Source organism: Papaver somniferum, unplaced genomic scaffold, assembly GCF_003573695.1.
Source record: "Papaver somniferum cultivar HN1 unplaced genomic scaffold, ASM357369v1 unplaced-scaffold_0, whole genome shotgun sequence".
Classification (NCBI taxonomy): Eukaryota; Viridiplantae; Streptophyta; class Magnoliopsida; order Ranunculales; family Papaveraceae; genus Papaver; species Papaver somniferum.
The window spans coordinates 594,297-610,510 of record NW_020618823.1 but is presented as its reverse complement, the minus strand read 5'-3'; the positions used below and the strand labels follow the sequence as shown (position 1 = coordinate 610,510).

Genomic DNA, 16,214 nt, shown 5'->3' with positions numbered 1-16,214 from the left:
CCAATTACTATCCATATACCCACAGGTCATACGAGCAAAACAATCCTTCTATTTCTCTAGAAGAGTCTCTCAAGAGTTTCAATGAGTCAACACGGAAGTTATTTATGAAAGAGACTTATAATATTCTTCTCCCAGAAGAGTCCGTAGAGCGGTCAACTAAGATATCTCTAGAAGAGACCCTCAAGCAATTTACTGAGAGTACAAATAGGATTGTGGAAAAACTTGCTCAGGATAGTCTTAATTTCCAGTGTAGTTTTCCTAATACCACCCTCGAAAATAAGGATAGTTTTTATTCACATAATCAAGATGACGAGGATAGAATTGGAGACAGTATTTTAGATGAGGTTCAATCTCTTTCATGTTATTATGATGAGGATAGTGTTGATGGAGAATCATACTTATGTAGGAATAGTGATCAGGAAATGGTTACTCCAATTGAGGTTTACAATGATAATATTATTTCTAGTTCAATTCAAATAATTTTAATAATTATTCACCTATTCAAAAGGACGAGGATTTGACTAGAGATACCCTCGTTTTAGACGATGTAGTATTTCATGTTTACAAAGCTGATAATGATTTAGAGGAACGATTTATTCTGAGAATAATGTTTTAGAATCTAGAGATTTAGAAAAAATAGTCTTAGACGAAGAAGATGAACTCGTAGAGATGAGTGAGGATGAACCTGACTTAGAAGAATCAATTGACCATTTCCAGGAATCTGACCTAGAAATTAGGGAAGTTGTGACTAGTCTTTCTAGAGACACAGAAAACTCTAAGTTTGGGGGTGATTATCATTCTCCATGTGCTTTAACTATTAGAAAGTTCCCTCGTGTAGGACTTGACATTTGTGCCTCAACCATCTTACAAAATTATCTCCATACATGTTTTCCCGAACCTAATGATGTCCATAGAGAAGCTCAGTTGTTGTAAACCCATCATCTGGTTGATGTGGTTAACCCAGGCTATGATACCAAGATTGACTTTGTTTTCCCACCAAAAACTTTTCTTCCAATTGTGGGAACATATGATTTTCAGATGTGTCGGTTATTAAGTTTTGAGACTAAACCTAATTAATTTAAGATATTAGAGTCGACACATTTTCTTAAGAATGACCATTATGATGGTCAACTTTGTGAGTCAAATCTAATTGACTTAGAGGATCCTCAATTGTTCAGGTTGTTATTATGTGCTTCTAAGTTCTTAGTTTAGTTTTTCCAGACTCTAATACCTGAACCGGATCTTAGCTTTGAGGAAATCCAACCGATGAAAACCTTTTATTTAGACCCTTTTATAGAGCCTGAACCTGAACCACAACTAGATGTAGTTGTCTTAAGCAAGGGTATGTTCGGTATCTTCTTGGTCTGTTGCACTTTCCTCTTCTTGTGGGTAACACTTTTGATCCATATGACCCATAGTTATTCCGGCTACTGCTATATGATTCTACGAGATGACTAATCCTTTCTTAGTATGGCTGAAGACTATAAACTTAGCACTTCTTGGGAGGTAACCCATGCTCTTGCAACACGGTAATATCTTTCCTTAACTCTTTTGCTTCAAGTGGTAACAGTTTTTCCTTGTTCATGCTTTTAATTTTATCTTTAGAACATTGAGGACAATGTTAGATTTATGTTTGGGGGTATGGGAGAAACTTTTTAGTTGCAGTATAAATAAACTCCAGAGCTTAGAAATATATGCCTATTAAGGATAGCACTAACCTATCTAAGTGGATGGAAACATCTTGGTTGTAGTAGTTGAGGAACCAATCTGATTAGATGGAAACATCTAAAGAGTCTATTCATAAAAACACAGAGCTCAGGTGTTAGAATTAAAAAAAAAAAACATGGTAGTTTCGCCATATCTCGTTGAATCCTAATCCTTCTGTTTTTATTTTTTAAGTGATTTGGTGGGGGCACACGATTCAAGTTGTTACCTTTGCTAGGGTGAAATAGGGTTATTGAGATGCAAAAAAAAAATAAAAAAAAAATTAAGACCAGACCATCACACCAACCGGAATAAATTCAATAAAGTCGACCACTGGTGCCCTTGTATATGCCAGTTGTGTTGACCTAGAGTTAGGTTTATCGACCACTGGTCCCCTTGTATATGCCATTTGTGTTGATATTAGTCAGACCAGTATCTCAGTCCATTAGGATAGGTCCATATTGGCAGAGGCCTTTAGACAGATCTGTGAAACACCGTTCACTTTAAACCATCTATATTTTCTCTTTATCCATCTTCTTAATCTTTCCATGTGATTGGTTGACTCCGGTTATGATGTACAGAAACTATCTGAGTAGAGCTCTGTCACTTTATATGAATTTTAGTATGCTTGAGTGCAAACTCGTGTACAACAATTGGAATTTCGCATCAGGGTACTTCTCTCCTATAGTCAATAAGTATGCCAACCAAGGAGATTCTTTAGTGCTTTCCAAGGTTCCGCATAGATAACTAGGGTCTGGAGTAATGGTTTTGTGGGTACACCTCTGGTAAACCCTCCCGAGATAAACTCAGTTTTATTTTATTATTATTAGTTTTGCTCGAGAACTAGCAAATAATAAGTTTGGGGATATTTGATAGACGCATTTATATGTCTAATTTGTCCTCAATGTTCCGTATTGTTAGTACTCGATTTCTTACTTATTATGGTGTTTTGTGTGTTTGTAGGTATTTTTTTGGAAATAAATATTGTTGGAAAATTTGGCTCGAAAAGTTGCTCGGAGCACCCCTGGAGAACACGTGTTATTCGGACCCCTATTGTGGTTAAGGGGCATCCCAATTACTAAGGGGTACACACCTGATATTTGCACCCCCAGCTGTTGGATAAGGGGCAACCCTTTCTTCTTCGTTTGAAAACGTTTTTGGCGAAAATGGAGTAGTGAACTGGCAGAATTAGGGTTCACCATTTGGACGTGATATCTTGAGATTCAATGGTTGATTTTTGTTGGATGGGCTCGATTCAGCTAGACAGGGTTGATATGGGCTTTGGAATCAGTTAAAAGTTGCTGGATAATCAATTGGGAGCAAGACAGAGGAGTTGATATTCACGGGATATTTGGTCGGATTCTGCATGATGAGTTGGCGGGATTTGTTACCTGTTTTGGATTGCGACCACCTTGTTATTACCAAACAAGAATGGTAAGTTAGTTGGATTCGAATAAATAGTGAATTCCAGCACACAACCAACCACGAGAGTATCTCAGATATTCTTATTTTGTCCCGAGTCAGATGGCTATGTTTGGTAATTCGCGCGTGGATAGAAACAGTTTTACTTATGCTAGAACGTGAAACCAATTCCCTGAGAGAGTGTCGACATCAACAAAAGCGTGAAGAGAAGAAAAAGGAAGGAAATCTCGGCAATTCCTGTGAGAGTAAAGGGAAAATATTCTGCATGTTTACTCAATTAATTACAGAGATATGGAGGGGATGTTGGGTATAAAAGAGGTGCTGGGATGTCTTAGAAGGGGGATGAAGAGTTTGGGAGAGTTGCAGAGCATCAAAAAGTCGAGATAATCAAGTGGCAGGAAACCACCATTTCTGCTGCTGTGAAGAAAACGAAGAACATCGACCCACACTCATTGGACGCCTAAGGACAGTCGTTTATGCTACAGTGGTAACGACCCACAGCCGAGGGTCGTGGTTTAGGAGACAATATTAGAGCAACAGTAGTTCTCTGGTTTGTAACAAATATAACTGTTACAAACCCGAATTGAATTATTTCTCCATTTTCTCCTTGTCAACACCTTTTTGAGCAATGAAAAATTCCTTTGAGTGTGTTTTCACCATGCGGAGCTTGACCCCATCACTGGGACAACGGAGGAAGCAACTTTTCATGATCGTGGTAAATGAATTAATTCTTTTATTGACTTTTTTGCATAGATTTAATTGCTTTATGATTTCTATTAATTATTTGTTATTTTGTTAGATGTCGCATGCTTAGTTCTAAATACTTTAGATGCGTCATGCTTTTAACTTACAAATAATATTTTACGAAATCTATTTTTGGCAAAGAAATAGAGTCACAACTTCTTTTGTTTGAGCTATATTGTCTAGAGTTAATGACTGAACCATAACAATATGAAAAGTAGTGGAATCCCGCGTCTCAGCGTCTCTTCATCTTGTGAAAAATTGTGTATATATATTTTTCCTTATTTTCTTTATTAAGTCTTAAAACAAATTCTCAACAAATCTGAGTGAACGAATCATCTTACTACAACATCATTGAAAAACACATCAGTTGATCATCGTCATCATGCTCATCATCTCCTCCAGCATTCGAAGTTCTTTCAACACCATCATGATCATTACCTCTTCTACCAGATGGATTTGATTGGCCATCATCTGGAGTTTCATCTGAATCACTTAGTTCCGTTGGTGGTTGAGAATCATTCCGTTCACGGATCTTGAGCATTCCCGGCTCCACTAATGCCCCTCGATGTGTTGCAGTCAAGAGTTTGTCACCAACACGAGGAGGTCTTGAAGGAGGAGTAACATTTTTCTTCTTTCCCTTTTGCAACCTAAACAAGAACAATTAAAAAAAAATCAACTGTCGGCAGGGTCTACAACTATAATCTTTGTCGTCTAAACAATAGCCGGCAGGGTCGATAACTATAATCCTTGCCGACTAAACAATAGTTGGCATGGTCTTATTAAACTAACGTGTCGGCTTATACCAACTCTGAACACAGTAGATACAAGAATTTTCTAGTACATATAGTCGGCAGAGTCTATAACCCATACAATGCCGGCTGAAGTTCAGCAGGCGGGGTGGTATTCAAATACCTTGTCGAGCTTATGACTTTAGGCATCAGGAGACGCCAACATTTTTCAAAATACAGCGCCGGCAGGGTAAAAAAATTATAACCCAACAACTGTAAAAAAAAAATCGCCGACAAGGTTTTAAGGTTGAATACCTTGACGACCCAGTAAAAAGCAGTTACAGATATTAAACAGCCTACATGATATTCAACCTAAGAGCTTGCCGACTAACCCTGAATATGAAAAGTCGGCAGAGTCGTGAATCAGAGACCCGTCGGCTGTATAACTGCATATTCACACATTTGATTTTTCTGACCTAATTTGACATGCAAACAAAAAATTGAAGTATGGAGTGAGTTTAGTAGGCCCTTACTTTCTCAATCGTGTAACTTCTTCGGTTTGAGCGACGTTGATTTCTTCTTCTTTGACGGTTTTTTTACTTCGTTTGTGCTGAACTAAATTTGCAATTCCAGGGTTATACTGGTTAGGTTTTCTATTTGTTTATTTGAAACGACCAGCCCTCGGCGGCTCCATGTTTGAAAATTAATCGGAATTTTCGAATCGACGAGTTTTCGATGGTGGTGTGACGGATAAGCCGGTATGGTATGGTGGAGGAAAAGAAGAAGAGAAGAAGATGAAACGAAAAAAATGAAATTTGATTAGGGTAATAAGAATTATAATGTATAAGGGTATTTTTGTAACTTTGCCCATTTTAACACCCCCTAGCCCTTCAGATAAGTCTCTTTAAAATTGTGTGTACCCCAATTAATATGGGTATACCCCAATCCCGCCAGGTATTTTTACCCCATATCTCAAATCAAAATAAACGTCGGCAGGAGAAAAACAACGCAGAGGGGTAACTGGTGATTTCACTTGGAAACGAGATAACAAATATAATGGGCGGAGAAAGGTTCACCTTTCTGATAGCGCCCCTCTTCCCCTGATTTCTCCCAGTCCTTTCTCTCTTCAAATTATCCATTCTGTATTTCTCCTTTAAGATATTAGGGTTCATTCTTCAAATTGAGGTCTATTTTCATGTATTCATTCTTGCAGGCAAATAACAACTTTCTCGAATAATCAATCAAAGAGGAATTACCCTCACTCAAGTTCAGAAGCTACCATTCTTGTACCCATAATCCACTGGCACCACCTGTTTCAGAAGAAGCGACCCTGTGCTATGGATTGTTGGAGAAAACCAATTCAAGACCGGGATTGAGCCTACACCGTTTGAGGGGATTAAAACCCTAGTTGAATAGAACCCTAACTTTCATCTTTCTTCTGAGTTTCCGAGATATACCTTGGAAAAATGTCCGTTTCGGGATTGAATTGTAATTCTTCAAGATGCTTTCTTCGCTCTACAACACTCGCAAGAGGATTACGAAGTCCTTGCGATAGAATTTCACTCATTACTCATAGTAGTAGTAGTTTCATCAAGAATACAGAACCTCTTCGTCTCAACAGGTGTAGTTTACTACCACATCCACTTTTAATTCTTTCATCATTCTTTCTTTTACTAATATTGGAGTTCATTCTTACAGTGGGAATTACTGGATTTCTAATCCATGGGAACCAAAGGTTAAGCGAAATTACAAAATAAAGAGTGGCATGGATACTTCATTTAGTGGTGATATGAACTTTGAATCAGGTAAACTGTTTACAATAATATATGTAGATATCTAGTGATGTCTATTGCTCAACTACAAATAGTCTGCGTCTCTATAACAAATTTGCTTTGCATAATTTTGAGTAATTTTGCTGGTCTTGCTTGTGATTGACATATTTCCTTTGCTTATTTTCTTTGAAAGAATGTGATGGAACTGGGGAGTTAGTTTCTGGTTCTAGGCTTTTAATGACTAAATAGCAGCCTGATTGATTGCTAGGATTGTAGAGGGACAAGATATTTGTCTGGCTACTGGTTTCTTTTTTGTGGTTCGAATTTATGTTTAAAGTTAAAGCTAGTTAGTTAGGATCTAAATATTGACGTAATGCATGCTGTAATCACATTCGGCCCAGAGTCATTCTCACTTTTGATATTTTCGTTTTTGGTTATCCATTTCTTGACATCATAATCAGTCGTTTAAGTTGCACATGATCATACATGTTTCCAGCACTGCAGTTAGAGCTTCATTTTAATGGGTAGGGTGTTCGCTTTACTGATCATATTCTTTGGTCGACACATAATTTTGTCAACGTGCTTTCGTGTTTAGGTATATTCGTACACCTTTCCAACACTAATTTTAGAGCCACTCCATTAGATTTTTGGTTCCATCATCAAGGGGTTGGTTTTTAATTTGTGATGTCCCGTTGCTTGAAAACGGGATTGATTTTTGCTACGTTATCAGTGGAGTAAGCATGCGTCTTGTAACCAATATTGCTATGGTCCATTGCCTGGCTATATGGTCGTCCACAGTTCAGAAACCTTGATACCTTCCTTTTAGGAAGCAACAATTTAAGTCCAATCAGCTTAGCCTGGTCTAGTCAAACACAGCTAAATGCTGGATCACCCCATGTCAAGCCTGAGAAAATGCTGCTACAGTAATCAAGTTAGAAGCTATAAAAAGGTGTAATCGTTTCAAGTTGATCCAATCAGTTGTGAGTTTATTAGTTTTCATTGTGCTCTTTCACTGAGGCGATGTGATGTCCTATGTCGCGTCTGTTTAATACCCTCCTTGTAACAATGGCAGTAGAAATGAGGAGGCGATCTGAGTGGCATCAATCTTCAATCTTATAAGATTCTCATTTGAATGGCGTTTGTTTTCCCTCTAATTATGTACTATTGAGGTCTGCTGTCGTCCAATTTTATGATACTTGACTAACTCTTCGATAATATCATGCTGCACGCATACCTTTTTAGTGTCATCCATTCTCATATGATTATTCTATAATTATGGATCGTTTATAACTCGAGCAGTGTTGAAAACTTCATAATCTGGTCCCTTATCTGCTCTGGTATATACATTGATCACGTTTGTCGATTGAATTATGACTTTTTATAGGTGCAAATGTCTTTCCGAGAATCAACATTAAGGACCCATACAAAAGGCTTGGTATCAGTAAGGAGGCATCTGAAGAAGAAATTCAGGCTGCAAGAAATTTTCTGATAAATAGATATGCAGGACACAAACCAAGTGTTGATGCAATAGAGTCGGCCCATGACAAGATAATTATGCAGACGTTTCACGAAAGGAGAAGGCCGAAACTGAATATCAAGAAAAAAGTCAGAGACGTTACACAATCACGCGTTGTACAGGCTGTTACCAGTAGGTTTCAAACTCCTTCCACCAACTACATAATAAAGACAGCTTCCGTGTTTGTGATACTCGGTGTTCTTACTGTTCTGTATCCGACGGAAGAAGGGCCTACTTTACAAGTAGCCATTTCCTTGTTGGCAACGATATACTTCATATATGATCGACTAAAGAGCCGAATGCGAGCTTTCTTATACGGGTACTTACTAACTCTTGCTGTAATTTGGAAAGTAACTATTGACTGTAAATTCTGCATTTTGTTGTTGCTTTGTTATGTATGTGGAGAATGATGTTGGTTTTTTTTTTTTGGTTCAGAGCTGGGGCATTTGCAGTTTCATGGCTGCTGGGGACCTTTTTAATGGTATCCGTGATTCCTCCAGTCCTTCGTGGCCCAAGGAGTTTGGAAGTGACTACATCTCTTCTATCGTATGTGCTTCTATGGGTTTCTTCTGCTTACCTGATATAATAACTTTTATTATGCCTATCGGATTACATAGGTAGAATTTTGCATTAGAGCCGTTCGGGAACCTTTTAAACTTAGAGGTTAGAGCGCTGAGGAATTGTGGTTGGATTGTTAAACTGTCAAATGCTTTAGCTGGTTTCCATATGTAGAAGTTTATGGACCTAGATTTTTTCCTATTGATTGAATTCTTATGCTGTATAATTTTGATTAAAGAGTAACAATATCAGTTATCACTCCATTGCAAGGCGCATTCGAGTACTCACAAACACAAAATCTCGATAATTATACTTTATATCATGGTTCAAGTATCCAAGATTTATTGATACACTTGTTTTCTCTTTTGGCTGCAGATTTTGATTTTATATTTATTTATTCAGAATCATTGCATCATTTTAGACAAGTACAGAGTGCTCCACAGTTGTTGTGTTGTTAATTATTTTTTAAAAATTCAACTTTGCTCTGCAAGGAGACCAAAACGATATAAAAATATTGATAGACACTCCAAAGAATAGGGCACTTAATGAGAGGGTCAGACCATTAAAGCCTGGTACTATATGTGGTTCACCATTTTTATATACTGTTGAAGTCTCGGCATCTGCCATTTATTATATTGCCTGCCTCTGCCGAATGAATGACGGATCGGACCCACTGGTCTTCTTCCCATTTATAGCCTCAATAATTCAGTTCTTGTTTAGAATTTAGATTTTGGAGTCTTCATGAATTTGGATATTTTACAACTACCTCAATATTCGTAGCACATGAGTTTCAGTGTATAAATGGTTAAGTTGATTTGGTGGCCACATTTTCTTGAGTTTTTCGCAATATACTAAGCTTTAGCAATATTCCAATATTGATTGCAGTTGGTGTTGGATTTTGCTTCTACATTATTGACATAGGGTCTCTTCTTCGAACCACCTACGGATAAGTCCTTTCATTACAGTTAATAGTTTTTTGTAGCAAGACTAAGACCCTCCTTCCAACCATTGCCGAGGAATACTAAAGAAACTCTACAAAACTTGACGTGAGAAAATGCAAGAAAGCATGATGTTGATCAGTCTTTTCTTTGTCACCACAGCCTGGTACGTATTTCAGTATTTGATAACAAAATCAAAACCTCTTACTTACCTTACGTACCTGAAGATGTTTTAGCGCCACTGGGGTCGAAGAACATAAGAACCACATAATAATACAATCAATTGTTGTTGCAAACATACGTAACAGAAGATACTGGAAAAATGAATGCCAACGTAGACATATGCATGTACAGGTGGCCGGGGAAGTATACATTCTGGTCTATTTAGGTAGCAGTAGTAGTTATAATTGTAAGGATAACAAGTTGTACAGAGAATAAAGACAACAACGACAACACTAAATAAAACTGCATTGAATTTGGATAGAGGTGGTGGTGGTGCCGTGGTGGTCAGCAAAGAGGAATAGGAATAGACATCTGCAGTAGAAACCAAACCACATAGAAACATTTTTGAAAAACTAAATCTTTTGATTTTATTAGGTCATGATCAGCTCATTTCTGTCATCACTGAATAATGATTTTATGTGATGAGGGAATGATTTGGGGTTGAGAAGAAGAAGAACGTGTAACTTTATGAAACACAACAACCACTATTGCAGCGGAAATTAATGGGAGAAAGACCCATTTCATATTTATGAAGGAGCCCACGGCAATAAGAGCAGGTGCTGCGGAGGCCTCAAAAATATATTGCACCAGGTTCATGTCGGCGACCATCAGCTTTTTTACAGCACTAAGTAACTCAAACCAAATGATTTATGTCAAAGTTTTCTTCGTGTTTAAGATATCATCCGTTAAATGATTGTCATTTACGAACTGATCAGTGGGGTGTTGTTGTCTCTAAAGGGTGTAATGCCATTTGGTTGGATCACATGGTGCATTGACTTGAGGAAAATAAAAACAGACAATAAGAATCAAGAAATCATTGATAATTAGACCACACCTTAAATCTCAACTCTCAAGTCTTGTTAGACAGATCCATCCATATTATAAGATACCCATGAAATGATTGTTCCTCGGAAGATTATTGGACGTGAACATGGCTGGCATGCCATGCCATTTAGTGAAGACCATACACTAGTAAAGAAGAAGAAAAAAAGAACGAACAAGGGGACGGGCACAATTAGACAAAGTGTTCTTGGTGCAACTGGTTCTGTGCTTCTTCTTATCCGACTGGAACCAGTGGCAAAGCCAGAAAAACACTATAGAGCGGGCAAAAGGCAGTAAATGGCATGGCAGGCAAAAAAAAAAAAAAACAAAAAAAAAAACACATGCATATACTTAGGACCAGCAGCCTATAGGGGCAATTGCGCCACTGATTTGAACCCACGGCCTATGAAACCACCGAAGCTACGCAAAAGTTGCAAGCATCTGGACCCTGTTTAGTGGGTATATGGGATTATATCAAAAGGTTCATCCTATCATAGCTCTTTCAACAGTGGAATTTTTGACGGATACTATCAACCACAAGTAATAATTACATAAAAGTAACTTCAAAAAAAAACTCCCTAGAGTGCAATTTTCTGTACAGATTCATAACCAAAACGAATGATGATTTTTTTCTTTCTCAGACCGACCCATATTCAAATTCTATCTAATCCAAGTACTATTTTTGGTCCATTTCCGGAATCTACCACTTTTTTTTTTTCAATATACCAAAATTCCACTACAACTACATGTCTGAAATTTTACCTCTTTATTTTTGAACCAATACACTTACTTGATAAAGGTTCTGGCAGATAAATTTTGCTTTCAACCACAATCAATCTTTACTTCTCAGCCAATAAATCCCGAAATAAAGTCTTTTTCATGAAATTTTGTGTTATAAATTCAGAATTCAATGATAGAAAGAAGAAAAAACTAGTAGAATAGTAGCTAGAGAGAATTTTTTTTTATGGGGTCATCTTCAGTTAATGATACCTGCATTATGGAAGAAGGCCAGCAGCTTGATCATGTTATCGGTGACCGGAATGTAGCTGAACATTCAAGAATGTTGCTTAATGCTCCTGACCCGCCGGGTTTATGTACTGAATTCGTTAGTTCGGTAAAAGAGATTGTTAACTTGCCTAATGGTAACAATTCTTATAGTAGTAATAAGAAACCAGAACTTAAACAGCATGTTGGTTCGCTTTTACGTGGGCTGTTTCCGATACTAAGTTGGGGAAGGATTTATACGTTATCGAAATTTAAAAGCGATTTGATGTCGGGTTTAACTCTAGCAAGTTTAAGCATTCCACAGGTACGGTGTAGCTTATTTTGAAGCTTGATGAGTATGTCATCATTTCAGTTCTTGTGTTAACTTGAAATTTTGTTGCAGAGTATTGGTTATGCAAATTTGGCGAAGCTCGATCCTCAATATGGTCTATGTAAGTTCTTTTTATTACTACTTCGTTTTTCTTAATTTATTTTGGGAGGTAGTTGTTATGTATGACTGTGGGTTTGTACTAGATACAAATGTTGTTCCACCGTTGATTTACGCACTAATGGGGAGCTCCAGAGAGATAGCGATCGGACCGGTTGCGGTTGTTTCGCTCTTATTGTCATCCATGGTACAGAAAATAGTTGATCCAGTAGAGGATCCAACTGGTTACAAGAGATTTGTTTTCACTGTAACTCTTTTTGCTGGTACATTTCAAGCTGCTTTCGGATTGTTAAGGTGAATTCAGTTTCTTTAACTCAAAATTTGGATTTTGTTGTTTTTATTATTGTCATATCATATTTTCTATTTTTCTTTTTGCAGGTTGGGCTTTTTGATAGATTTTCTTTCACATTCTGCTATTGTTGGGTTCATGGGAGGTGCAGCTATTGTCATCGGCTTGCAGCAACTTAAGGGACTACTTGGATTCACTCACTTCACCAATAATACTGATGTAATCTCCGTTGTTCGTGCAGTTTGGCGATCATTTCACGATCCGGTAAGTTATTTTTACAATCAGTGCACAAGGGTCTATAAGAAGACGAGTGTGTCTCACACTCAACATAAAAAATCTTTAGCTACAGAGGCTTAAATGGGAGTGTAAGACTTTTAGGTAGTGTTCTGTATTCTTGTCTTGAAGATGAGCATACTGTCAATATCCTGCTGAATGGTGGTTGTCTGAGACCCTAGCACCGCTTTTCTTCTTCGCCAGCTGAAAGTAACAGCTTCTCTTACCAATGAGTCAATTGCATCCCTCCTAGGATGCGTGTTGCAGTTAGTGTGTCAATATTAGGCCAAATCGGGGTTTCGTCAGTTGCATCTTGCATCCAAACTGTACCTCAGTGCGAAGATATTCTAGGCTTATAACACTCTTGCGTATTCTGTATTTTCGTAATTTCTAACACTCTTGCCAATTTGCTTTGTTTCAAACAGTGGAGTCCTCATAACTTTATCCTGGGTTGCTCATTTCTGATTTTCATCTTATTTGCAAGATTTTTGGTAAGCACTTTTCGGGTACCGTTTTTTTTTTCATTTCTGTTAGAATATGGGCAACCAACTCAAAACCAATTGGCGATGAATGGAGAGGTCCTAAGGGATAATAAACCGCAGGATCTTAGATGCCCAGACAATGTGAGACTAATAATAATCTCAACACGCCCCCTCACGTGTAGCCTCGTTGGGTCTAACACGTGTATAATAAATCGGGTGACGCGGAGTAAAGGCGCGGTCTAATGACTCGTCGCAAATAGTCTGATCTGGTACCATGTTAGAATATGGGCAACCAACTCAAAACCAATTGGCGATGAGTGGAGAGGCCCTAAGGGATAATAAACCACAGGATCTTAGATGCCCAGACAATATGAGACTAATAATAATCTCAATTTTTACTCCAATAGTTCAGTTTGAGTTATCTAATTCTCTTTACCCCATTGCTTGATTATGAATTTGTCAGGGTAGGAGGAACAAAAAACTATTCTGGTTACCAGCCATTGCTCCACTCATATCTGTAATTTTATCAACTCTGATAGTTTATCTATCAAGAGCTGATAAACATGGAGTTCGCATAGTAAAACATATCAATAAAGGGTTGAATCCAAGTTCAGCTAAGGAATTACAGTTCACTGGCCCTCATGTTGGAGAGGCAGTAAAAACCGGTTTAATATGTGCTATCATCGCTCTCACCGTAAGTATGCAAGAAAAAAAACTTGTGTTAGCAGGGATACCCAACAAGTTAGATTAATTCACTAATTAACTATATCTTTCCGCAATGGATGTCAGGAAGCAATTGCTGTTGGCCGATCTTTCGCAGCGATCAAAGGTTACCATATCGATGGGAACAAAGAAATGGTTGCAATAGGCTTCACAAACATTTTAGGATCCTTAACTTCTTGCTACGTTGCAACAGGTGAGTTTATTGTTTGGTTGGTGTTGTTGAAGTATATTTCAAGGGAATTGACTGACCACTGAAGCGTTGGGCCGCTTGTGCAGGTTCATTCTCAAGAACGGCCGTAAACTTTAGTGCTGGTTGCGAAACAGCGATATCCAATGTTGTTATGGCGCTTACAGTGATCTTAGCATTGGAGTTTCTTACCAGGCTTTTATATTACACTCCTACTGCAATTCTTGCTTCGATCATTCTGTCTGCTTTACCCGGACTGATCGATATTAACGGAGCTCGTAATATCTATAAAATTGATAAATACGACTTTCTTTCTTGCTTTGGAACATTCCTTGGAGTGTTATTCGCATCGGTCGAAATTGGTCTTCTCATTGCGGTAATTCTTTGCTTGCTATGGAAAAATTAGCTATCTGTTTTATATTTTCTTGAAACGATAGTACGTCTATCTGATGTTTTTCGAATGTGGGTTTAAAATTTAGTGTCATGGCAGGTAACAATATCATTTTTGAGGATCATACTGAACTCAATTCGTCCCGGAATCAACAATCTTGGACAACTCCCTGGAACCAATAGTTTCTGCAGCACAAGTCAATTTCCAATGGCCATTAGAATCCCCGGTGTCTTGATACTTCGAGTTGAATCCTCGTATCTTGGTTTCGCCAATGCAAATTACATTAGAGAAAGGTACATTACAAATAATACATGACTCTTCAAGAAAATGAAGAATCAAAGGAAAATCCAAATTACTCCCCGGAACCAATAATTTCGATGTTCATTTCGTTCATTTTGTGCATTTTGAGTAGGATTCTAAGATGGGTAACAGAAGAACAAGAAAATGAAGAATCAAAGGAAAATGCAAGGACTCTGCAAGTACTAGTACTAGACATGTCCAGTAAGTTTCTTTTGTTGCACTTCACTTATTGGACTTAATTTTGTTATCTTTTTGATTGTCGAGCTGACTGGTTTCCGGCAAACAGATGTGCTGAACATAGACACCTCCGGGCTCCATGCTTTGGAAGAATTACACAAGGAGCTTGTGTCACTTGATCTGCAGGTACTTTAGATTTTCCTCAACTCTTCTGTTAAGAAGTTTGAATCCATTTAACTCAACTGTTTTGGTTGCGTTTACGTGCAGTTGGCAATAGCAAGCCCTACATGGAAAGTAATGCACAAGATGAAGTTATCGAAGGTTGTGGACATAATCGGAAGTGGATGGATTTTTCTTACAGTCAGTGAAGCTGTGGATGCATGTATTGGCTCTAAGATGGTTATTAGTCTTCCTTAATAAGTTAGACAGGATAAACAGGCCTTACAAAGATGATTAAACTTGTATTACCGCTGTTTTATTGTACGTAATTTCAAGTTAGCATAGCAGTACATACAATCATTCAAAAACAGTAATATCTATTGGCCTCTAATTTTGTTCAATAGGCCGCTGCACCTAAGGAAATTGAGTAAACTAGTTTGTATTATAGTTGTTTAATTACCATAATAACAAACAAAATCCCGCAATGAAATTTCATAATAAGCTGGAATTTTTACTTTCTTTTACTGTTTTTTTTCTTCTTTGCGATAGGAAAGGCGAAAGATTGATTGTTGCTGCAACTGCACAGCAGCATGACCCTTAGGTACAACATTGACCAGAAGTGGTTGTGCATATACATCACCTATGACACTCTTGTTGTCAGTTGTCACCTTTTCAATAATTGCCAGAGAGTGCTATTTTGATCCCGGACGTACCCATTCAGCAGCCGTGAGTAGGGCAGGCCAATAGGCCACGATCTTCGGCTAGGTTCACATCTCTGGCTCCTGTCCTTAGCTGTACCAAAATACTTCCAAAGTAGAATTATGTGGTTGGGTATTATCAAATGCCACTTGCACTCAGCTTTTCAGACATGCTGCACCACAGTTCCAAGTTTGCATCCCATATTCTCATTGTTGGATACAGAGGTGCTGCTTTATGGAGTAAAGTAGAGTTGACACTTTGTCTACAACTTGACAACTGCAACTGACCCCTGGTGCGGTGGGGGGCCTAAGTGCAAACATATCGCGATTAATCCGACCAATTCTGGCTGGAAACTCAATACCAAACTCCCCATACCCGTTCTCAAGCCCACTATAGAGCCCAATTACATTCCTATTCTATTCCCTAGCCTGCCAGCAACTTAAAAAGCTAGTCCTTTTTATCCCCCATAGCCCCAGTCACCAGTTCTTCTCCACAAACAAAAATGAGTATTTTGGTTTGGAATTGACAAGGAATTAATAGAAGGCTGTTATTGGGACGTCATACTCTAATAGAGGGACTTTACTTGGATTTTTAATGTCTAAAAAAATGGTTATGGGCTATCCTAATACATATACAAAATGTCTAGATTACCCTTTAAGTAGAAGTGATTTTACGT

The 16,214-nt window shown here is 38.0% G+C and overlaps 2 protein-coding genes across 2 annotated transcripts; both read left to right on the top strand.

Annotated features, from left to right (window-relative positions):
- Positions 1–5,592: 5,592 nt before the first annotated feature.
- LOC113325890 (protein CHAPERONE-LIKE PROTEIN OF POR1, chloroplastic-like) lies at positions 5,593–8,794 on the top strand. The gene is made up of 4 exons (XM_026573758.1): positions 5,593–6,219; positions 6,297–6,403; positions 7,755–8,205; positions 8,322–8,794. Exons 1-4 carry the CDS (start codon positions 6,065–6,067, stop codon positions 8,470–8,472), a joined length of 864 nt encoding a protein of 287 aa, XP_026429543.1. The 5' UTR covers positions 5,593–6,064; the 3' UTR covers positions 8,473–8,794.
- Positions 8,795–11,234: 2,440 nt separating this feature from the next.
- On the top strand, positions 11,235–15,347 carry LOC113325884 (low affinity sulfate transporter 3-like). The gene is made up of 12 exons (XM_026573749.1): positions 11,235–11,735; positions 11,814–11,862; positions 11,945–12,152; positions 12,237–12,411; positions 12,846–12,911; positions 13,366–13,596; positions 13,692–13,818; positions 13,902–14,188; positions 14,303–14,496; positions 14,616–14,704; positions 14,790–14,866; positions 14,948–15,347. Exons 1-12 carry the CDS (start codon positions 11,391–11,393, stop codon positions 15,095–15,097), a joined length of 1,998 nt encoding a protein of 665 aa, XP_026429534.1. The 5' UTR covers positions 11,235–11,390; the 3' UTR covers positions 15,098–15,347.
- Positions 15,348–16,214: the final 867 nt, after the last annotated feature.